This window comes from Prunus dulcis, chromosome 1, assembly GCF_902201215.1.
Source record: "Prunus dulcis chromosome 1, ALMONDv2, whole genome shotgun sequence".
NCBI classification, from domain to species: domain Eukaryota; kingdom Viridiplantae; phylum Streptophyta; class Magnoliopsida; order Rosales; family Rosaceae; genus Prunus; species Prunus dulcis.
Window position 1 is genome coordinate 11,117,494 of NC_047650.1, and position 23,969 is coordinate 11,141,462.

General features: G+C 37.2%; 3 protein-coding genes across 9 annotated transcripts; 1 reads left to right on the forward strand and 2 right to left on the reverse strand.

The window, feature by feature from the left end:
- The first annotated feature begins 263 nt into the window (after positions 1-263).
- LOC117614796 (zinc finger CCCH domain-containing protein 34) lies at positions 264-4,544 on the forward strand. Its single transcript, XM_034343702.1, has 7 exons — positions 264-699; positions 856-998; positions 1,346-1,411; positions 1,646-1,765; positions 1,884-2,186; positions 2,261-2,584; positions 3,353-4,544. The coding sequence occupies exons 1-7, from the start codon at positions 612-614 to the stop codon at positions 3,746-3,748; spliced, it is 1,440 nt and encodes a 479-aa protein (XP_034199593.1). The 5' UTR covers positions 264-611; the 3' UTR covers positions 3,749-4,544.
- Positions 4,545-6,093: 1,549 nt separating this feature from the next.
- Positions 6,094-7,356, reverse strand: LOC117613673 (ethylene-responsive transcription factor ERF086). The gene has a single exon (XM_034342278.1). The coding sequence runs from the start codon at positions 7,354-7,356 to the stop codon at positions 6,094-6,096; it is 1,263 nt and encodes a 420-aa protein (XP_034198169.1).
- A 920-nt stretch (positions 7,357-8,276) lies between these two features.
- On the reverse strand, positions 8,277-23,719 carry LOC117616310 (GTP-binding protein OBGC, chloroplastic). 7 transcript variants are annotated; one of them, XM_034345578.1, is made up of 7 exons: positions 22,599-23,719; positions 21,750-22,023; positions 21,000-21,291; positions 20,664-20,817; positions 19,655-19,763; positions 19,382-19,521; positions 8,277-8,295 (listed from the first exon to the last, which is right to left on the reverse strand). In XM_034345578.1, the coding sequence occupies exons 1-6, from the start codon at positions 23,648-23,650 to the stop codon at positions 19,426-19,428; spliced, it is 1,977 nt and encodes a 658-aa protein (XP_034201469.1). In that variant the 5' UTR covers positions 23,651-23,719; the 3' UTR covers positions 8,277-8,295; positions 19,382-19,425. The 7 variants fall into 7 exon arrangements, with proteins under 7 accessions (XP_034201469.1, XP_034201468.1, XP_034201466.1 ...); XM_034345577.1 differs by lacking the exon at positions 8,277-8,295 and adding an exon at positions 14,232-14,592; XM_034345575.1 differs by lacking the exon at positions 8,277-8,295 and adding an exon at positions 16,659-17,254.
- Positions 23,720-23,969: the final 250 nt, after the last annotated feature.

Below are 23,969 nucleotides of genomic sequence, written 5' to 3' on the forward strand. Positions count from 1 at the left end.
CAACTTCGTCATTTACCACATCATCACCATTCCCCACCTTCTTTCTGGCATGGCTAAACTAACACAGTTTGTTTGTTTTTTTTTGGATTTTTGGTTTATTATATAAGATAAAAGATATTTTATTTTATATTGAAAAAAAGGGAAAAAGAAATAATGGTGGGTAATTTTGTTTTAGGTTTGGCGCGTATATAAACCAACGGACTCAGGGAGACCCATAATAAAATAAAATAAATAATAAAATAAAAATAAATAAATAAAAAAGAACCTCTCAAAGTTAAGGAAGAGGAGAAAAGTAAGAGATCAAAACCAAAAAACGCTTTGAAAACTGATAGTTGAGAGAGAGAAATCCAAAACCAAACCAAAACCAAAACAGAGAGAGGGACATACACAGTGTTTTGTGTGTATGTGTGAGAGAGAAGAGAGAGAGAGAGAGAGAGAGGGGAGCCCCGAAAATCCAAACCCTTTTCATATTTTCCTCTCTTTGATAACCCCATTTGATCACAACCTCTCTCACAATCTCATTCCTTGAGAGAGAGAGAGAGAGAGAGAGAGATTGTTGAAGCATCAAGATTGTTTAGTGAAGAATCCAAGTGATTCAGTGTGACCGTACAATGGAGCGGTACGGTCGGACCACAGAAGGGTCACAGTCCGATCCGTCGCCGGAGTGGACTGTTCCGGGACCCGAAACAGGGCTGGAAGGTGAGAGCTTTCTCTGCCCAAAACCACTCTGCATTTCAATTTCATTTCAATTTCGATCGAATTTCGGGTTTTGGGGATTGCGATTTGGTGGGTTTGGAGCGAATGTGGTCCGGTTTCGCAATTGGGTTTGATCTTTTCGTGTTTGCCAAAATGCAGAGTCCATGTGGCAGTTGGGGCTCGGACCCGGGGAATCGTACCCTGAACGACCCAACGAGACCGATTGTAGTTACTACTTGAGGACTGGGATTTGTGGGTACGGCTCCCGGTGTCGGTACAATCATCCTCGTGATCGTAGTGCGGTAATTTTATTGAATTACCCTTTTTTCCTACTTCAATGGGTTGAATTTGGGGCTTATTTGGATGGTTTTGATTGATTGCCACTGTGATCATTTGGTTTTCTGGGTCCAATTTGGTTTGATCTTGTCTTTTAGTATTGGTATTGTGGTTTTGTATGCAGATTTGATGATGAATTTTATGATTTTTAAGCAATTTGGTTGATGGGATTGTTCTGAATTCATTGAATTTAAGTCATTGTGGAGAAAGTTGTAATTTCTCTTTTTCTGGGTATATTTGTTAAGATCTATATGGTTGGTGTTGATATTATTACCTGTTTACTAGTTAAGGTTGAAAGATGTATATTTCTCAGGTTACGGGAGCTGCGAGACCTGGAGGGTTGGAGTACCCAGAGCGAGCGGGCCAGCCTGTGTGCCAGGTACTTCACTTGGTTTTTCTAATTGGTTCTGAAAATAGGGGTTTAGGCCAAAATGCTACCATGGAGTGGTATACATATGCTTAGTTCTGGAAGATCACATATTCAGCTTCCATTCGTATCCATTCTGGACGGAGGACCGTCATCTAAAGATGATTACATGCTTTATCTGTTGGATAATCCTTGAAAGTTTGTGAATCCCCTTTGTTTGATTGAGCTGTGATTCTTTGATGGCAGTACTATATGAGGACAGGGACTTGCAAATTTGGCGCTTCTTGTAAGTACCACCATCCTAAGCAGGGCGGAAGCTCTGGTAGCCCTGTATCTCTAAATTATTATGGATACCCATTACGACAGGTCTGTATTTCTTAAATTTTAACTTCAATTCTTCATTTTTTTTTTTTTGTGGTCATATTGTAAATCCCATTTCATGACTGTGAGATAAAATATTGCCATCATGTTGCAAATAAAACAGGGTGAAAGAGAGTGTTCCTACTATGTGAAAACTGGACAGTGTAAGTTTGGTGCAACTTGTAAATTCCATCATCCACAGCCAGCTGGCATACCACTTCCAGTGCCATCAGCAGCCCCTCAAGTTTCACCTGTACCTGCTGCACCATTGTATCAAACTGTGCAATCTCCATCTGTTTCATCGCAACAATATGGAGTAGTATTTGCAAGGCCTCCTTTGCTACCGGGTTCATATGTTCAAAGCCCCTATGGTCAAGTCCTGCTTTCCCCTGGCACAATTCCTTTTCCAGGTTGGAGTCCATATCAGGTAAGAAACATTTTCTGCTCCATTATCTTTTAAATTGCATGGATTTCCATTAAGCTGTTTGCCATGTGGTGCAGGCACCTGCAAGCGCATTGCCCTCTCCTAGTACTCAACCTGGTGTTGGTTCTGGGACACTTTATGGGATGAGTCAACTATCTCCTTCAGCAGCTGCATATACAGGAATGTATCAGCCTATACCTTTACCTTCTTCTCTTGGTCTTCCAACCACCAGCCAGAAGGAGCACTTATTTCCTGAAAGACCTGGTCAACCAGAATGTCAGTATTACATGAGAACAGGGGATTGTAAATTTGGGTCCTCATGTAGATATCATCACCCACCAGAAGTTGTTGGACCAAAAACAACTGTTGCCCTCAGCCCCAGTGGTCTTCCTTCGCGCCCGGTGAGCTGCCCTTACAAATCCCATGTAGGCTTTTACTAGGGCATGAACCATCAACATGTTCTTACTTAAAACTGTAATTTACTAGTGAATGATCTTTCAAACTCTCTCTCTCTGCCTCTCTCACTTATTCAGGAATGTTTTATTCTTCTAGCTTGTTGAGGTTTCGTCATCCACGTGCTTCGTGAAAATATATGTGATATATGGACTGTTAGGTTTCTTTGGAAGATTGTAGATGTTTCCAACTTGAAACTAGAGAAACTGTTGGAATTCCCCAAGGAAAACATCTAGATATATTTACCAGTGGAAGAATATTTTTTACACAGCAGCACTTAATATCTGTGGGAAATATGCGCTGAAACATAATCTTTGCCGCTGATAGATGGTTTGTTATTTAGTTGGAAAATTGTGTAAGTTAGGGCTATCTGGATGATGATGATTGTTTGGACCTAGGGTCCACTTTAGGGAGCATCACTTTCTCAGGGTTATTTTTTCCAGTCTTTTGGGTTTCTTTATTTTTCCTTGCATTTAAGCCTCTCTTTTCTTGGTTGCTTCGTGGTGATATTGGCTGTAAAATCTGCTTGTCCTCTGCATTTTTAACCCAATCTGCTGGCCTTCTTTCTTAGCATTATATTTGTGTTCAATATTCTTTTCTGTGCTTTCTTGTACTGTGAATGCTTTCTTGGTCATTTATGCACTTCTATCTCTCTCTCTGTCTGTCTCACTTGCTCGTTTTTCTGCTGTGAATTTGAAATTCTATGTGATAATCAGGGTGCACCACTTTGCACTCACTATGCACAACGAGGAGTATGCAAGTTTGGGCCTGCATGCAAATTCGACCATCCAATGGGAACACTCAGTTACAGCCCGTCAGCGTCTTCTCTTGCTGATATGCCAGTTGCACCGTACCCAGTGGGATCATCAATTGGTACGCTAGCCCCATCATCCTCATCCTCATCCACAGAATTGCGGCCTGAGCTTAATTCAGGCTCTGGAAAGGACTTAGTTTCAGCCAGAATGTCTTCATCACTGAGCACTTCTAGTGGATCAGTTGGTTCAACTGTTTCTAAGGGTGGTATTACCCATTTGGGTGTTCAACAGTCTGCTCAGGGTTCTGGCCCTTCAACTAGCAGTGGAAGCAGTACAGAGTCTCATAGTCCAAGCTAAGCAATGCCAAGCAATTTTTAATTCTTCCTTTTTGACAACTTTCTCCCAAAGCATCATTTTTTCTTTTTTCAAGTCCTCCAATAGAGGCTTCATATCTCACTGGCTTAGCATACATCAGTCATGTTCATCTCTGTGTCTATATCATCTTTATATGGCCTCCCCTTTTATCTTGAATAAACCATGGCCAAGCTCCAAAAGATTAGCAAACCCCATATAGTCTTCCACTTTTCTCTTCAATAACCGTGAAAGAATTTGCAGTTCCGTTAGGCAAATCTGTGTCCAGCTCTCCAATTTTGGAGTGTGTTATGTTCATTTGTGGCCTTTTCCAGAATGAAAAGATTAGTTCCACGGTGTTCTCGCTTTTAGATTGACCGTGTGTAATTCATGTCTATCCTTTCTGAATTTTCTTTTAAATTGGGGAACAAGCCTTCACTTAAACTTTGAAATTTGAATGCTTGTTCCCCCACTTTTTGTCCAAGGTCTATTTTGAGAAAGAGAAGTAAACTAAAGACCCAAGGAGGCATATCACAATGCTTACTTTTATGTGGGATCAGATACATAGTTATTCTGTGTCAGTCAATTGAAATGCTTGACCATGTTATTCATATATTTATTATGAAATACAAAATATATGAAAGTACCACTCTCGACTGTGTAATAATCTCTCTCTTCCTTGATATCTCTTACTTTCCTGTAGATTGCTTGTATTGTATTCATGCCAAATCATTCCAGTGTGATGATATATGGCACCAGGGCTTGAAGATGAACCTTTTTGGCTAATGGGAAATTTTTTTCATCCATTTTATTTATTTTTTCAAAAATATTAAAAACCATTGTATGCAAAACTTGGTCCATTGAAGGAGAAACACTTGTGTGAAAACCAATCACGGCATGCCATACGTGATAAATTTTTTACGTGGCAGTCTGTGATTGTCTGAAAATAGCAAAACAGTGTTGACACAAGCTTTTCTGCCGTTGAAGGGTACAACTCCTGCCTTTTAATTTCTTTCCATCCTAAATATGGAGTGCAATTGAAATTGATGGGATGTGCGGTAGTTTAGGAACTTTATGGCTTTGGTCATATCTTCACCCCTCCCAAAGATTTGCCCAAGTACCATATGTTTGAGCAGAAGATATTCCCAAGGAAAAGATATTATAGGGTTTATGCAGGAATTTCCCATAATACCCATTATTTCCAATTTTCTTGCGATGTCTTTTTCTCCCTTCCAACAAAATTCACACTATTGCATTGCCCATAATAACTTAATTACCTATCAAGTTACGGAAAAGAAACTCTAGTCACAACCTCTTCCCACCATATATGCTATTGAGTCACATTTTCCGAGTCTGATTTATTTCATGCCATGACCGACAAGAAGACAAGATGAATCCAGGTTTGAAGGCAATGAACTATGTTGGCAAAATTAATGGATCTCATTGCTTTGCAAACTAGTAGTGCTCAAGGCATCCTTAAAAAGAAAAACAAAGAGACACAAAATAACACTGAAATGAAGTGCTTATCCTACTTTAATCTTCAAGTGTAGAAGAACCTCCAACATGTTCAGAAGCCTTGTGTCCCCTTTTAATTGCATAAATTTAGGAGCATAAATTCTTTAGTCACCTTGGTCTCCTTAATCTTCCGAAGTTCTTAAATAGTATAAGGGTTTTTTTATTTTTATTTTATAAATACAAAATAAAATTAGAGTAAAAGAAATCTCAAATGCAGAAGTAAATATTTTTAACTACTCAAACTATAAGGCGCTTGCTTGACTTTGGTCCTTCATATTTTACCCCACCATTAATTGAACCAAAACTATGGACCAAACAGAAAGTAAATAAAGAGAAGCGTTATTGCAAAGCACTAATACTTTTGCAATTAGTGGTCCATCTGTGTTTGTGCATCTAAATTATAAGTTGCATGCATCTATTGTTTTTAGGCTACGTTGTCAGTAAAAGGTGAGGCAAATAGCCGTAAAGGTAGACACATAATGCATCTATTATATATGCTGACCCCATAAAGAGCTAAGCTATAGGCAGTATTATGAAATGCCATGGGTGCAAAAGATATATGTGACAAAGACTTCATAAAGTAGTACTAGATTTCTTTCAAACAATTTCCATTAAAACTTGTAAGAGCCATAGTAAACATTGATCTAAATCTCCTCCTCAAATGGCTCCAATGGAGGTTTTTTTTAGGGTAGTTACAATGAAAGGAAGAGTTGCAAGAAGAAGGGAAAAAAAAACCCAAGACAGAAAAAAGAAAAAAAAAAGGAACAAAAAAAAAGAGTGCATGCACATAAATTAAATTCACTTGACAATCCATGGATGCACCCACCAAAAGTTAATCAAAAGAGTGACTGGCCGAACTCAAAGACTGCATCACCAAAAGGAGGAACTGATGGAGAGCATGAGAACGAAGAAGAAGAAGTAGTTGCCTGAGGTATTAAGCCAAAACTAGAATTTTCGACGATTGGATACAAAGCTCCTCCCATGCATCCATCTTCAATCATGAATGGATTGTCCACCATGGCAGCAGACAGCTCTCTTGAATGCAACTCCCATATTGGCTGCTGGTTGTCCCAGAATCCATGGCTGAATCCATCAAAGCTAGGAAGCTGATCTCCAGGAGGGCTAGTGTTAGAAGCCATTAATGCAGCTTGCACATTCATAACATCTAGACAATGTGATTTGGTTTCAATGGAGTTAGTGTTTGCAAAGCTACAATCTTGATCAATATTAAAGTCACTGGTTTTGGAGCTTCTGCGATTAGTGGCATGATGATCAGATTCAGAAGGAGGCCTCAAGCAGTTGTCAGGAACTATGCAGGCCAAGTAGCCTGAGTTAGAATTAGAACCATTGGAGAAAAAGAAATCATCATCATCCCCATCATGTGCAGATGAACCATGAGAGGTTTCAGCTCCACATGTGTTAATGTTATTGGACCTGATATTGGGGTTTTGAGTTTGATCATTCTGAAAAATGCCAGACTGATGAGGTGGACTGTTGTGATTGGTGGGTTGTTGTTTGGCAGCTGAGAAAAACTGTGATTGTTGTGGTGAAAGGGTTTGGAGATCAAACGGTGTTAGGAGAGAGTGAAAAGTGGTGTTGTCAGAATAAATGAAGTTGGTTCTTGCTTGTGAGCCTTTCATGGACAGAGCAGCTCTGTCATAAGCCAGAGCTGCTTCTTGAGCAGTGTCAAATGTGCCAAGCCAGTGCCTTTCTTTAGTGCTAGGGTCTCGAATTTCAGCAGCATATCTTCCCCAAGGCCTTCTCCTCACCCCAAGAAACCTCCCTGGCTCTGCTTGCTTTCTTCGGCCCCTTCTCTCACCAGACTGAGAGGGAGGTGTGTTCCTCTGAAGCACAGAAGCAAAACCCATCTGTGCCTGGCCCTGCTCATGAGCTTTAAAGGGTTTATCTGAGGTTTTGGAGGTGGACATTGGCACGGTAGAGTTACAAGTAGAAAGAAGCACTAGAGAAAATGCGCTACTTCTAGAGAAGCAAAGCCAAAAATGCGGTTGGATGAATGAGTTGGGTTTTGGTTTTGGTTTTTGAATGGTGAAGAATGTGGAAGTTGTAGGAAGGCTTTTTAAAGACTGATATATAATCATGAGAGAGAGAGAGAGAGAGAGAGAGAGAGAGAGAGAGGCAAGGGCAAGGAAAAGGACATTGCAGATGTCATTCTGTGGAAGACCATTCTTCCCTTTTCCACCTACTATTTTAAAAATCTTTCCTTTTCTCATTTCTATTTAATCCCACAGCTTTTCAGCTGGAAACTAATAACAAGCTAGCACTTGTAGGTGAAATATGTAGTAGATTCCCAGCAATACTTGTCAAAACAAAAACTCAAAATGGAGATATACTGGCTGCTCTGCAGTTTTTTCATTTTCTAGCTACAGTCACTTTCTTCCAAGTTCCAACAACACCCTAATAATTTATCATCTACACTAAATTTCAACCCTTCAAAATTGTAGTTTTTAACTAATGAGGTAATTATTGCATCATGTCTATGTAACTATTGGGATTTGGTGAGAGAGAGTTTTGTTGGTTTTTGAATCTTAATATGATCCACTCACGTGTGGAGCTAAGGTCTAATCTATGTGAAAAAATTTGACAAGTGGTAAACTTTATGCTTGAAAGCTCCATGAACCATTTAATATTATTAAAAATAATTAAAGTTTCAGAACAACCCAAGTTGAAATTAATGTCAAAGTTTGAGGACCAAGAAGATGACTGGTAGATAAAACCCCCATCAAAACTTGGGGATCAATTCATGTACACATAAAAACCAGAACAATGATCAAAACAGCTGCGTGGTTTTTTGAGTACCTACTCCTCCTACAGAAAGTCTTTAAAAACAAATTTTGAATTCATGATGTGCCAACAAAAATTTATCTCTAATATTCACATGTAAATCCGCATTTTCTGCAACCAAATTCTTGTAACTTCTTGTCTGCTTCATGATTTTCAAACGGAGCAGTTAAGATTTTCTCAACTAAAATCAAAATTATCAAAGAGCCAGCATATTCTATTGAGCTTGTTTTTTTGGTCTGCATCATGGAAACAACCCCACATCAGAGTACAAAAACAATAGGCTCCCTCATAAGGGCCCATTGCCTTAAAGTTTTATGCTTGTTTTGTTATGCTGGTCTATATATGCTTCATATGTAGGATTTATATGTATTTTTTAGTAGCAGTAGAAATAGTAACCATATGACATATGCAGAGTTTAACTTCTGGCATTCTCTGAGGGTATAAAAATATTCAATTTATAGTAGTAGAAAATAGTAACCATACGAAAAAGAGACTAAGGCTACTGTTTGCCTAGCCACGACCGGCCATGGCTGTGTAATGGTAAACTAGGGATAAAGTGAAGATAAACAGATACAGACATAAAATGATGGTAAATTTGGAGACAAAGGACTAATATATATATATATATATATATATATATATATATATATATATGCAGCAAACAGATAGTGAACATTCCATTTTTACTACAAGTTACTTCACAAAGAACCCTCTTAAGTAACATCTTTTCAAGTAAAATATAGCAAATTTTGATGGAGACATGACCCTCAAAGTAATCAGAAAAGGGGCTTTTAGTCAAAAGGAAATCAAAAGCTTAAAACAAAACAAAAAAACTCTTGCAAAGCAAAGGGGGGGATTAAAACTGCCCAAACAAAAGCTTTAAGTGGGGCATGCATAATAATAAACCCATTTGGAGGGAAGCATTATCCATTAATTAATTAGGCACTTCTAATATTGAAAAGCACTATTTAATCCCTTTGATTAAACCTCAAATTGCCTAAAACAGCATTGGGAATGACATAAACTAATCATAACAGCAAATGGGTCAACCTGCTTTCAGCTCATTTAGCATTTCCAAAATGTTGCAATGCTTTGCAACTGGTCACTGTCATGGTCTATTTGTGACTGTCTAAATCTAGTGGACCTGACAGATATGAACAATGAGAAGGGGGAAAAAAAAAAAAAAAAGTGGGGGGGGGGGGGGGGGGGGGTTGTTTTTATATTTTCAAATAGTTGAACAAAACATAGAGATATGTTACAACTTAGAAGGATAAACAAGAAAATGACTAGAATTTATCGATGTTTTGTTGTTGTTTTGTTTTACAAAAAAAAAAAAAAAAAATTGTTTCTTTCCAGAATGAGATGGACTCAATTGGAATCTATGACCCTTGACTCCTCCACTAAGAAAACCCAATAAGATAGGATTGTTCCATAATTTCATTAAACCCCATCTGCATAAATTCTATAGAAAGTGAAGGGTTTTTATATTTATTTATGACTTCAACACCAGATGAGAAGAAAGGTTAGTCTTTAGTCAAGCCCCATCTGAGAAAAAGTGTTAAGCTAGTTGGAAAGGATGATGGAGCACAGCAACTTGACAAAGCACTTATTAGATTTTGCTTAAAATGGATGAGCTTGAAGTTGTAATTTTGTATTAATATTGACCAAAAACAATAATATTAGAGATGGGGTAGGGGCCTGACCTGAGGGCCTCCTCCTCTGTCTCACTATGACACTTTGTCCAATCCCTTGTTCCAAGTTTTTTTCTTTGACATGGGTCTGGTTTTTGGGTCAAATGGGAATTTTGCACACTCCCCAAAATAGGCACACACACACTTTTTATTTAGTGTTAAAGGTTCGCCCGGGATTTAGGGAAAAAGATGGATGTGTCTTTCCCTGGTTATGACTTAGGACTTTGGACTTTGACACCACAGAGAGAGAGAGAGAGAGAGAGAGAGAGAGAGAGAGAGAGAGGGTTTTGAAGTTTTTGGAGATTATTGGTCTTTATATTGAAGAAAATTTGTGTGCACTTCTGATTCAAAATGTGTCCAAATCCCATGTTAGATTTTAGCCTTTTGTGGTTCAGCTACTTTCTACTTTCTAGTAAAATGCAACACGCTCGTGTCCTTCCACTAAGTAAGCTGCAGTCACATTATGCATATAATAATAAGCCATTTATTTTTCTGAGCAAATTAACATGATGTTTTTGTTTTGGCATTGGGGGATGTAGCTTGTGTGATTGCTTTCTGATATAATCCCAAGGTGGCAGACCACTGCTTTTTTTCTCTAATTGTTTGTTTATCGTCAATTCATCATGCAACCAAGACTGCTCTCTCAGTCTGGCAAATCCATGCTTTCATGGCCTTGGTGACAGCTGTGTCTTTGGTCCCCATAACTGGAGCTTATTTATACAATGGCATTGGTGGCAGAACAAGTATTGAAATTATGGCATGTTTATTAATCTGTAATTGAATTGTTGAGGAGTTAGATTGAGGAGAATTAGATTTCGGATTCCTATTTAATATGTTTAATAAATCATATGGATTGATAAGAGTTAGATTTCAGATTCCTATTGAAGTTGATTACTAAACCATATAGAATTGGGGTAGGAGTAGTACTAATTACAAAAATGTTATCATTGTTGGGTTAAAGTAAATGTCAAAATTTAAAATTTTAAAACTGTGTTGGAATATTATGGGTTAAAAAGATGGATTCCTAATATGTTAGTTCTCAAGGAATTAGAATACCACCTCCAATCTAAGAATTGAATTCCTCCAAAATCAAGAATTGAATTCTTAATTTTGTGTGGGCTCTACTTACTTTTTAATTCCTTGATGTGAAGTAAACATAAGAATCCTCCATATGTGAAATTCAATTCCTTATGAGAATTCCAATTCCTGATTAGTAAATACACCATTATTGTAATTCACGATTTTCTCTATGTTATTAATACATGAATATTTGAATTATTCTGATTACTTATTTCCCCGCGTTTACTAACTCGTAACATAAGGAATCAATAATTATATAAGTTTTATATTAAAATTTATAGTCTAATACCTGAAAACCCATAAATTAGAATAATTAGGAGGAATGAGTTGATTTCATACTCGGCCCTTCTCTCCTCTATTCCTAATATTTTGATTCATTATTTCTATTGAAAGTAACTAATTAAGCATGCATGCCATCTAAGTAAAAAGAAGATGATAGTCAGAAATCTATTATCTCATCAAAAGTGTGAAAGTATATATAAGATGCACTCAAACTCAATAGGTGATCAATAAAGTTAACAAATTGAATCTAAGTGGTGGCAACTTTGAATGCAGGCGGATAATCAATTTTGAATACACGTAGCGATAATCTGACTTGAACTGAAAATAAAATGACACTACTTGACAAGTCTTAAAATAACATGACACTACTTGACACGAACTCATGTATAACATGGACACTCTAATATGAATAATAGACGTGACAAGTTATTAGTTTCAAACATAAATACTTTAATTTCAACACGATTAGTTAAACAAGTGAAATTATAATTAGAATTAACATGTTATAATTATAATTAGAATTAGTTCAACATAAATACTTTAATTAGAATTAACATGTTCTAAGTGACAGGAAAACACGATCCACTTACCATGTAAATAAGAATTTACACTAACCATAAATTATCTAAAAAGTTGTTGGATAATGATTGCCTAAATTCCCCGCCTTCTCTGTCAAATTAACAATACCAAAGCTAGTCCTAGTATGGTAGTACAAACTACTATTTGAGAGGTTAAGGCCAACCAGTCCGGGACACGTGGACACTGTTGCCCTCGGACACTGTAAACATGCAACGCAATAGGACTGTAGCACCCACCACCGCCACCATCATCATCATCAATCATCCATTCAAACAAAGTCCTCGCGTGTCGAGCTCTCAGGCATGTCGCTGATGTCACGGTGACGTTGGCATAGAAGAACAAAGATCTTCGTACACATTGTAAAGACTACGTAAATCACGGGAAAAACCCAACAGCCCTCCTTGAAAAAGCAAAAATGGGAGAGGGAGATATGAGATACGAGGTTGGTTGGGAATGAAGCAGGTTCAGAAGTTTCTACAGAGAACAGTGAAAGCGAATCTAAAGAGTAAAACCCTACAAGGAGTGGTCAAAGATTCAATCTGGACGGTCTGATCTGATCTGATTGAGATTGGACGGCCAAAAGGGCCTCTTGTCTTTGCCTTGGGGTACAAACCACGATAGTTGCTCCACAACTCCCCAGCCCACATTCAAACTCAAACCAAACTGATACAGTAAAATTTATTGTAATTTGGAGAAGAGAAAGATCTGTGAGTGTCAAATACATCATATCAGTTTCAATTGTAATTGTATCTTCATGGAAAGAAGAAAAATCAGAGATAGAATTATATTGACAGTTGTGACAAGATCATATACGTGGAAAGAAAAAATCGATAATTTGAGAACAAACACTTTGGTGTTATACTTACATATATACATTCCAAAGACACACAAATTGTTATATATACAAATTAATTATAAGTTTTTTTGTTGATTGCAATGATGAGGGGATTCCCTATCTTGAAGCACAAGTCAAGTGCACTTGCACATTTTGTGATTTTCTCAACAATCCAATCCCAGATGAACTCAGTAAGTTCATCCCATTGGAACTGGATGATGTACGTTGCTAATGAATCTGCTCTAGTCTAGGGGTTCAGCTCAACATATTTTGAACAAAACTTGGGCTGCCATGCCACAGCTAGTGGAGATCATCAACCTCTCAAATGCAAGTTTGTTTGAGCCGCACTCTTCCCACCAAAGGAGTTCAATATTGGATTGGATATGATGCGTCCAGCCTCTAGGCATTGGCATCACAATAAGAAAAGAGTACCAAAGAGGTTTAGGGTTTGATGCCTCTAACTAAGATAGAGAGTCTCGGAGCCAAATACTACAAAGGGGAGAACAATTCAAGTTTTAGCTCTCAGGTTTTGGATAAATTTTTTAATGTTCCGGGTATACTAAGTCGCTAATGTACCATCCAATACATATGAAACATGTAGAAATATTATCAAATACACATGAAATATGTGAGAATATTGTCCAATACACATAGGACATAAAATAAAATAAAATAAATCCACATGGGACACGTGCTATACCCGCAATATGCAAAAATTACTCCATATTTAAAGCCCACAAGACCAGAAACGCCATTGAATGAGCTGGTTCATTGGATGGTACAATGCATCTAAAGCCTTCTTCTATGGCTACGTCCTAGCCATCCCAAACAGGTATTTTTTTATTGGCTTATTATCACAAGGTTTACGGAACTATCATATTGCATCTTTAATATTTTTTTTGTGTCATTCGTGGTCCTCAAAGTTAGTATGTGTGATTGCAAATGGTCCCTGCCTTTAGGTTCCATCAAAAACTCCGTTAGTTTGTTGATGTGGCATATATGTATATCACAAAACATCCCTGAGGTTCATGCATCTATCACAAATGATCCTTGCAAAAAAATTTTATTTAAAATTCATAAAATTTTGGTTTTCTTTTTAAAATTTTATGAATTTTAAATTATTTAAAAATATATATTATATTTTAAATACATGTGACACTATATTATTGTAGATGTAGGCTCCATATATATGCCACATCAACAAACTAATGGAGTTTTAAAAAATAATTCAAAATTCATAAAATTTAAAAATGAAAAAACTAAGGGTTTAGGGTTCATAAATGGTCCTCAAGATTAAAATCCTATAAATGGTTTTTTTTCATTTATAAATAATTTAAAAAAGAAAACCAAAATTTTATGAATTTTAAATTAAAAAAATTTATAGAGACCATTTGTGATAGGTGCGTGAACCTCGGTGATGTTTTGTAATATATATATATATATATATATATGCCACGTCAGCACAATAACGGAGTTTTTGACAGAACCTAACGGCATGGACCATTTGTGATCACACATACTAATCTTGAGGACCACGAGTGACACAAAAAAAATATTAAGAACGCAATCTGATAGTTTCGTAAACCTTAAAGACGTTTTGTGATAATAACAACCCAATCTTGTCTTTGGGTTTAAAAATCTGGGCTCAATTCATTTTATTCCTCTTTCTAGCCATTAAACTGGCCCAAGTCAATTTTGGCCCAAATGTATTTAAGCTGGATCAAGTCACAGAAACAGCCCTGTCTTGTTTTACATTTGTGAACAATTGGATTGGGCAGCTACTTCTACTTGTACACAGGGGAACAATAAAGCTACAGATTTTTCTGCAGCTTCAATTTTCACAGCAAGAAATATGGATGGGTATTTAGGGGTTTTCATCACCAACAAGCATGAGATCTCATAACCAAGAGGTTTGTGTTTGATGGATCAACGGTTGAGGTTTTGAGATGAAGATATGAACAATGCATCAAGTTGTCAAAAACCCAAAAACAAACATCAAAAGTTGAGGCCTTGTCTGCTTTGTTGCGCCCACTTCTTCTTCTTCGACCCACCAATAACCTTTGAGACTGCCATAAATTAATTTAAAAAAACAAGTAAGAAAGAGCGAAAAAAAATTACATACCTAGTTGCTAGTTCCCCTGAGTTGGTTTCGTTCGCGTGCCAACCGTAGCAGCACAACAGCCACAAGGATGATATAAAAGATTAGACACAACGGAAGCATCTCAAGCCACATGGAATATGGAAGTATGGCACGCATTTGAAACCAACAAGCTACCCACATGAAGATTAGTACCAAAATGGTGAAAACTTTTGGAAGACTGTATTGAATAACTAGAAGCGTCCACCATCTAATCCACATCCCTAGAAATGGGTTGTTGAATGGATAATCACCACCATTCATTGCAAAGACACATCCTAAAGCTAGCCCTAGCACGACTATGACTGTAAGCACGAGGGTGCTCCTCTGTTCTTGGTTGGCGTTGTCCATAGTGACTGAGGAGGAGTGAGAGTTGACAACTGGAGAGTAATTGCCAGGGTTTTGGGGGTTTTTGCGACTTTAAGGTGTTTTCATTTTTTTTCTTCTTAATAATATTTTCCATGATTTCAGTTATGAATATAAGTAACTAATTTTCTTTTGCTAGGGTGAAGCCTTGAACCTTAGCATGAATATGTAATTTTTATTTAATTGTTTATGATTGATGGCATGCATACTTTGAATTGTTAATCATTGCTTTAAACTTTCTAATTGTCTTAATGCCTGACCCATTAAGATCTTTAGAAAAATAACTCGATGCAATTTTGGTCAGAAGGTTCCCTGAAATTGATGTTGGCTTCTTGTGATTAATAATTGTAATTTCACTTAAGATGAACACCACGTCTTAAGGGTTGCATGGTTTTTCAAAGGGTTTTCACAAAACATAATGAGTCTTTCATGTTCAGATTTGATCCGAACGTCCGGATGGATTGCATGTTGGATATATGTTCTATGTTGGAGGTTCCAAGTATAATTTAAATTAGGAAAACCTAACCTTCAAAGTGGCATGTGCGAATCATAAGTAATTGGTAAAAATTCATAGGATTGCTAGGTGATAGTGAAATCCTAGTGCTTTTATAAATTGGTATTTAAAACTCTTTCCTTCAATCGTAATTGTTTTTGTTTAAAATTTGTTTTTAGTATCAAACAATTTCATAATCATCTTTCTCGACTTTTAATTTTAGGTAGTTAATTGGAAATTGTTTTTACATAAATTGCTAAATAGTCCTTGAGGAGAACGACCTTGCATGAGCATCTATACTACAATAGCTTTGTATTCTTGCAAGTATTTCATGTGATTTTAACCCTATTTGTGCAAGTACTAAAAATTCTATCAAGAAATTGAGTTTGGACCATGCACAAATAGGGTTAAAATCACATGAAATACTTGCAAGAATACAAGGCTATTGTAGTATAGATGCTCATGCAAGGTCGTTCTCCTCAATGACTATTTGGCAATTTATGTAAAATAATTTCCAATTAATTACCTGAAATTAAAAGTTGAGAAAGATGATTATGAAATTGTTTGATACTAAAAACAAATTTTAAACAAAAACAATTACGATTGAAGGAAAGAGTTTTAAATACCAATTTATAAAAGCACTAGGGTTTCACCATCACCTAGCAATCCTATGAATTTTTACCAATTACTTATGATTCGCACATGCCACTTTGAAGGTTAGGTTTTCCTAATTTAAATTCTACTTGGAACCTCCAACATAGAACATATATCCAACAAACAACTCGTTCGGACCTTCGGATCAAATCTGAACATGAAAGACTCATTATGTTTTGTGAAAATTCTTTGAAAAACCATGCAACGCTTAAGACATGGTATTCATCTTAAGTGAAATTACAATTATTAATCACAAGAAGCCAGCATCAATTTCAGGGAACTTTCTGACCAAAATTGCATCGAGTTACTTTTTTAAAGATCCTAATGGTGATCAGGCATTAATACAATTAGAAAGTTTAAAGCAGTGATTAACAATTCAAAGTATGCATGCCATCAATCATAAGCAATTAAATAAAAATTACATATTCATGCTAAGGTTCAAGGCTTCACTCTAGCAAAAGAAAATTAGTTACGCATATTCATAACTGAAATCATGGAAAATATTATTAAGAAGGAAAAGAATGAAAACACCTTAAAGTCGCAAAAACTCCCAAAACCCTAGCAATTGCTCTCCACAATGTCACGTTCAAAAGCCAAAAAGAAGTCCCCAATATTGCCGTGAAAACCAACTTAAATACCCCTTACAAACAAGCTGCCCCCTCCAGCGTTTCTATCCCCACAAGGAAACTAATTAAAATAAAATAATACTAGGACATAAAGTCCAAATTAAACTAGGAGAATCTGCATTTAAACTGCCCATGCACGTTTTGCCTCAAATTTCCTCCAAATCAGGCCCAAGATAGCTTGTTTTAAAGATAAAAACATTCTGAACACTTCTGCAGAAGACCACGAACCCATCCAAGGTCATTTTGGGCTTCAAAATGCAATTAAAGCCCAAAACGTCATTATTCCAGCACTGTGCACTGCTCATTTATTTTATTGCCAGAAAATAACTGTTTGGTAGAAAAATCTGAAATTTCGATACGATCAAGCTAAGTGACTCACGAACGTCCTCCAACTGGAATTACTCCAAAATTCGTCCATTTGATTATGTTTTGCTCCAGAGGAAGTCGAAAGTCTTATAGTAGAAATATAATTCAAAGTATCAAAATTCTTCCAAAATATTAACCAAAACATACTAAGAATAGGGTTAAATATATAATATAAAATCTACTCATCAACAACTTGACAAGAAAGGAAGAGGAAGGAAAGCAAAAAAGGACGAGGTAGAGAAAGAGAGTAGCTAGCTAGCTAAGAAACCTAGAAGAAGAGGAAACAGGAATATTGTGTGTGGATGGGGGCTTGCTATAGAGTGTACCTCTCTCTCTCTCTCTCTCTCTCTCTCTCACTAAAACCTTTTACCTAGAGGAAGAGGAAGAAGAGTAAACAAAATATGAGAACAAATGAATAGGGAACCTTCCTCGCTTTTGAGATCCTGAGATCATAATAACCAAGAGCTTTGTGTTTGATGGATCAAAGGTTGAGGTTTTGAGATCAAGATATGAACAAACAAGTTGTCAAACGCCCATAAAAAGTTGAGGCCTTGTCTACTTTGTTATGAGACAACTTGAAAGTAGCAGCTCAAACGTTGTAGGCAGTTGTTTATATTATGGATCTGCGTTCAAGGCTGAAGCCACCTCTGCCTCATAATTATGGAGGTTCACAAACGGCTTGCGTCCATTAATTGAAGAGAAAATATATACATGGGTTTAAACCGAAGAAGAAAGAACAAAACAAAATGACTAAATAAACATTAAACATTGGAGAACTTGCTCCCACTTCTTCCCTTCTTCTTCATCTTCGACCCCCCTCCAACCTTGGATACTGCTTTTAAAAATAAAAATAAAATAAGAAAGAAAGAAAAAAAGACAACCTAGTTCCCCCCTGAGTTGGTTTCATATGCGTATCAACCGTAGCCTATTACCCATTTGGATGAACAAAATGAGATTATAGCCTAGACACATCGGAAGCCAAATGGGACATGGAAGTATGGCACGCAATAGCACCAACCAATAAGCTGCCCACACGATGAATAGGCTTCCCCAAGTGATGAAAAGGTATGGAAATGGAAGATTATAGCCCCCCAAAGTGATCAAGTGTGGCTGAGCTAGCTAGCTAGGAAACCTAGAGGAAGAGGAACAGTAAAAAAAAACATGAGAAATAAAATGAACAGGAAACCTTCCTTTATATTAGAGGTTAACCCTCTCTCTCTCTCTCTCTCTCTCTCTCTCTCTCTCTAAAACCTTTCAATTAACTAGAAACACAGAAAGGGATTAAAGCTTGGGGGGTTAGGGTAGGTGTCTTTAACTGCCACAAGTTATAATGAAGGGCAACCACCAAGGGGTAAAAAGGCTGAGAGAGTTATTGGGTTTATAAGTGTGCTATTCACTTTTGCAGAAAATCTAGGTCAAGGGTTGGTGCTGGAGTGAAACCTCGGACGACTGTGTATCCTTTTCCAGTTGTTTTTTTGTTTTTTTATGACATACATTTTAGGATATGCTCGTTGCTATTGGTAGAGTTTATTGCAAATTTGAGTAGTTGATCATTTTTTGTTTTGAATTTCAAATTGATAGGCCAGTGTTTTCCCTTCATTTATATCAAATTGTCAAATTTTATAATTATGATTTGAAATTAACTTGTTCAAAAGGCAATACGTGTTCTTGCTCCCTCAAATTCTTGGTCCCTATGTTTTTGTTAGAAACTAATTTACCTGTATATTTTTACCTCTAGATACATTAGTGAACTTGTAAATTTTGGTAACTTAATTTACAACGTATAAATATAGGTAAATTAATGTGTAATTTAGAATATTGTTTGTAAAAAAAAAAACAAACAAACAAAAAAAAAAAACACATACAGTTGCCCTGAAACATGTTGTACCTCAAAATCATAACTAAGCAATATTTTCAACACACGAACACAATTTTATGCAAATTTGACTATTTGATCATTAATTGTTTAAATTTCAAATTTATGGGTGATTCTTTTCCCTTAATTTATTTTCATAATTCTTTTGATTTGAAATTAGTTTGTTCAATCCTGCTCCCATCCCTCCAACCAAATTGTTCATCGCATGAGAAGCCATCGACACAATAAGGCTGGAGGAGACTTTGAATGCTAATATATGTCCATGTATATAAATCTTCCCCTGCTATGCTAATATGAATGAAAATGCCTAGACTTTGAACGTTAATCAATACAATACCTTTCTCTTTCGTATGTTAGCAGTTAAATAACACATAACCGTCGTCACTTCCACTGAGGCCACTTGGTTGTTTCGGTGGATCCTTTCCTAAAATTTGAAAAACCAGAAGTATCTGCAGCATCATGCCATATCATTTCCATCTGGAGGAAGCAAACGAGAATAGTCATTGGACGTTAATTATATTAGAAGAAAAGGAAAGAAAAGATGCTGTGAGTTCATGTGTTTAGGATTCAAAATGTAACACAAAGAAAGTAATAATAGAGAAAAACATACATCTCCAACAATCACTGTGTCACCTTCCTTGACACCAAGTTTTATAAGAGACTTGTTCACACCACAAGCCTCCAGAACATGTTGGAACCTTCTCCCAGAATCCACATATCTGTTCGAACACATTCATTATAAATTGTCATGAGTATTGGACCAACAGAAAGAAAGATGTCAATTATTCCAAAACAGATACAATGAGGCATTGGCATTGTAATCAATTTGGAGAACATTCAATGATGTAACATGTGACTGACTGCAGATTATAGCAGTAATTTGATGATACAAAATGTGTGGGTGAGATAAAAATAAAACCCAACGATACTAAAACAATGGTGCAATTTAGAGCCATGTTAAAGGCATTGTATGCACATGTTTTTTTAAATTAAAAAAATTATGAAAAACAAAAATGTATTGAAACAATTAATAAGCTATTCAGGTTCAGGAAACTTGGGGTACTATATCAAGACAAAGCAATTGAAGAGACCAATTAAAGAGACAAGAATTTAACATCATGAATTGAATTGCGCAGAGAAAACAACTAAAAACAGGGAATGTCCCAACCAGAAAAGTAAACCCCAAAATTGAGAGGAAAAAAGAAAAAGAAAAGAAGAAAACTCTCAGTGATAAGAGTGGCTAAATTGGTCTGCATCAATTCATCAATCCGTATTCATTAGATATTTTCTACCAAACTACATCAAAAGAAGAGGTGGATATTGCTTCACTCTATTTACTAGTGAGATTGTCCGCCTCACACCACTGATCAATCCCCTTACCCTACTCTATTCTTTCACGAAGAGAGAGGCAACAACATGAAAAGACTTTTATCAGTCACAAGAATCAAAAGAATTATATGCATAATAATGCATCTTCATTGCATATCGTCAATGTGCATTTAGAAGCTAAAGCTTTTCTTAATGATACAAATGCGATATCATGACAGGTCAGACTTATGAAGTCAAGAAAGCATAAGATGGAAAAACATGGAGGCGACAATAAAGATTTGTTAACCTACCGCCAATTTGTCATCTGAACAAACCGTTGCAACCCAGATCCCACAACATGCCAAGTATTGGTAGTGCTGTCATGAGTGATCTCAAACTCATTAATAGAAGCAGTTTGCTGCTTCCGCACCATCTCAGCTACATGATTTAAATTGACCGGATCTTCTGTACTTCAAAGGAGACTTGTCAACACGGTGACAAAATAACATATGGAGTTAAAACTTATCTATCCTATAAAACAAAACCCGAAAAAGAATAAATGTATGTCTAAAAATTGTCAGAAATTCTTAGGGGAATGTAGATATAATTTATTTAAAATAAGAAATTTTTTTTTAAAAAACTTTGACCTGCTAACTTGTCCTCGGCCATTTTATTTTCTCGTAGAAGCTGGTAAGCAGCGGAGGACACTTCATGAGTTCCCTCTCTTTTCACTGCACTCATGCAAAAAACTTCAATCCCACGAGCTTCTAAACTTTCTTTGAATGATTGCCAGTTTTCATATGCATCTGGAAGGTCCATTTTATTGAAAGCAACAAGATAAGGCTTTTCAGCAATTTCAGGACTAAACAGTTCCAACTCTAGACGGACTGCATCAAACTCAAATTCTGGCTGTTGTGATGAGCCATCAACAACATGTATCTGAGATTTCCAGAAAGATGAAGTTCATATCAATATACAACATTGTTAATACAAGGCAAATAATAATGATGGTGATGATAAAGAATTAAATAAAACGTAAATAACAAAATTTAAAATAGTAATTAGGGAATAAATATGGAGTTCTTTTGTTTTCCCTAGCCAGAGAGAGAAGTAGACTTAAAATTCCAAAATTTAGCCTTCCGAATTTTGTACCTATTGTAAAATAGGAAGGAAGGACCCAATATATAATACACGAAATTGACAAAAAATGACAAGAAAAAAAACCATATATGTTAGTTGAAAGACAATACTTATTGTGTTTCCACGGGCTCAGACATTAAGATAACGTAAAGACAGTAAGATGATAAAAATAATCAACTTGTTTTCATCCCTGAGCATTAAAAAAAATTTGTAACTAAGTTTTCAATAACTTGGGAGATGATGGTCACAGCTTATACCAGGGCAGAACACCTCTCAGTGTGCCGTAGAAACTCATGTCCCAAACCAAAACCCCGGTGTGCTCCTTCAAGTAAACCTGGCAGATCTGCTACTACCATTGTAGAATCATAGTCAAAAGAAACCACACCCAGATTAGGAAGTAAAGTTGTGAAGGGATAATTTGCTATTGTTGGCTGAGCAGCACTTATCACACTCAAAAGTGTGCTTTTCCCTGCATTTGGGGCGCCCACTATTCCAATATCTGCAACTAGCTTTAGCTCCAGCTCCAACCACCTGATCAATAATACCATCATTTCATTCATACTGTTCAAGTAGTGAAAATGATAACACAAAGATAGCAAGTATCTCTAATTTTGACATGGCTGGGAGCAAGGAGAGGCCAATTATTGTAAGATATCAGACAGCCTCTACCAATTCTAAGAATGAATTTAACTAAGCTAACCCCAACTGTTTGATACCAGCTAATGATTGCCTATTTTTCAAACTCGAAACCTGCAAGTAGAACAAAGAGAAACACTACACGTCTACAAGAGAACCTCCTTTACACTAACATGAGTAGAGATATCCTGGAAATGCACCTAACTTCTACTTACACCAATATTTGGGTCACACTATCAGTTTTTTTAAACGCTTGGTGCATATCAACATTTACTCTCAGAATAATGTCTCAAATAATTCACAAGTTTTTCACCATTGTTCTACTTTTGAATGACTACATGCTAACAGAACCATTCCAACTATCAAAAATCACAATGTAACAGCCAAACAACATTAATGATAACAACAAGCAGCATAAACTTAAAGCAATGCAATTCGGTTGATTAGAGAACCAAAAGAACTGAACTCACATTTCAGGACCCTCTGCACCATTCTCAGCAATCCTTGGCACCTTATTCGTCCCTGACTTAAACGAAGCGTTCCCTCTCCCGCCTCTTCCTCCCGGCAACAACAATGCACGCTGCCCGGGATGCAATAACTCCAGAAGCACCTCCTCCTTCCCAGCCTCTCGAACAACAGTCCCAGGAGCTACTTTAATCACGACGTCCTCTCCCTTAGCCCCATTCTGGGACTGCCCTCTTCCATGATCACCTCTCCCTGCCCGAAAATGAACACTGTTTCGAAATGGCAGAAGTGAATTCATCGAACCATCTACTTCCATGTACACATTACCACCTCGCCCACCGTCACCGCCTGACGGACCTCCCAAAGGCACGAACTTTTCACGCCGCATTGCAACGACGCCGTTCCCTCCATCCCCTGCCTTCGCGAAGATTTTTGCGCGGTCGAAACACCGCATTACTGCTGGTACTCCCTTCTCCTTCACTTCCCCTTCCTCCAATTTGCCCTCATTATCGGTTAAGTTCACAGTTTCGCCCTCCTTAAAACCTAGCAATTCACCGTCGTCGTTTTGATAAACACTTTCCAATTTGTCATCACTAAACCCCTCAATATCGCTATCATCATCTTCCTCGTCCAGTTCAGAATCATAAGTCCCCTCAAAGACCTCAAATTGACTATAATTCACCCCCAAATTACCATCTAATCCCTTTTCTTCTTCTTCTTCTTCTTCCTCCTCCTCTTCACTGCTTAAATTATCAATCTCCTTCTCAACTTTAAGCGCGACATTTGATTCGGAGAGCTTGACTTCGGATGAGAACTCAAACGACGACGAATCCAAAGAAGGGAGGGAGAAGTCCTCTCTGGGAGGCAAGCGAGTGTAGGTGGTGGCTTCGACTCCGATGGATGACAACTGTTTGGCGCCAGTTCGAGCCTTCAGCTTATGGCTAGGGTTAGGGTTAGGGCTCCGTACTGTCTGCTTCTTCACCGGAGGTTTGCGAGTTTGTGGGACCCTGGGGCGAGCCATAGCGTACGGACAGAAGCTTATGGATATGGTCGCCATTTTCAGGCGCGGCAAAATGAAACTCCAAGTTTTCTTGAGCTGGTAAACTGCTAACGGAGTTTGTCGTTATGCCGCTTATCCCCATCTGGATTACGCTCCAAAACGCAGCGTTTCCGCCATGGGTTTGTTTATCCTAAATTCCACACGCAGGCCCGATCGAAATTAGCCCATATCAGAAACAGGAGTTTTGGGCTTTGTTTCAGAAGACAAAAATCAGCCTAGGCAGTTTTGGAAGCACAGATCCTTGTAGACCAATTAGCAAGGATTATATTCACCGACTAAAAATCAATTACCAATACATGGTGATTTAATCCAAACA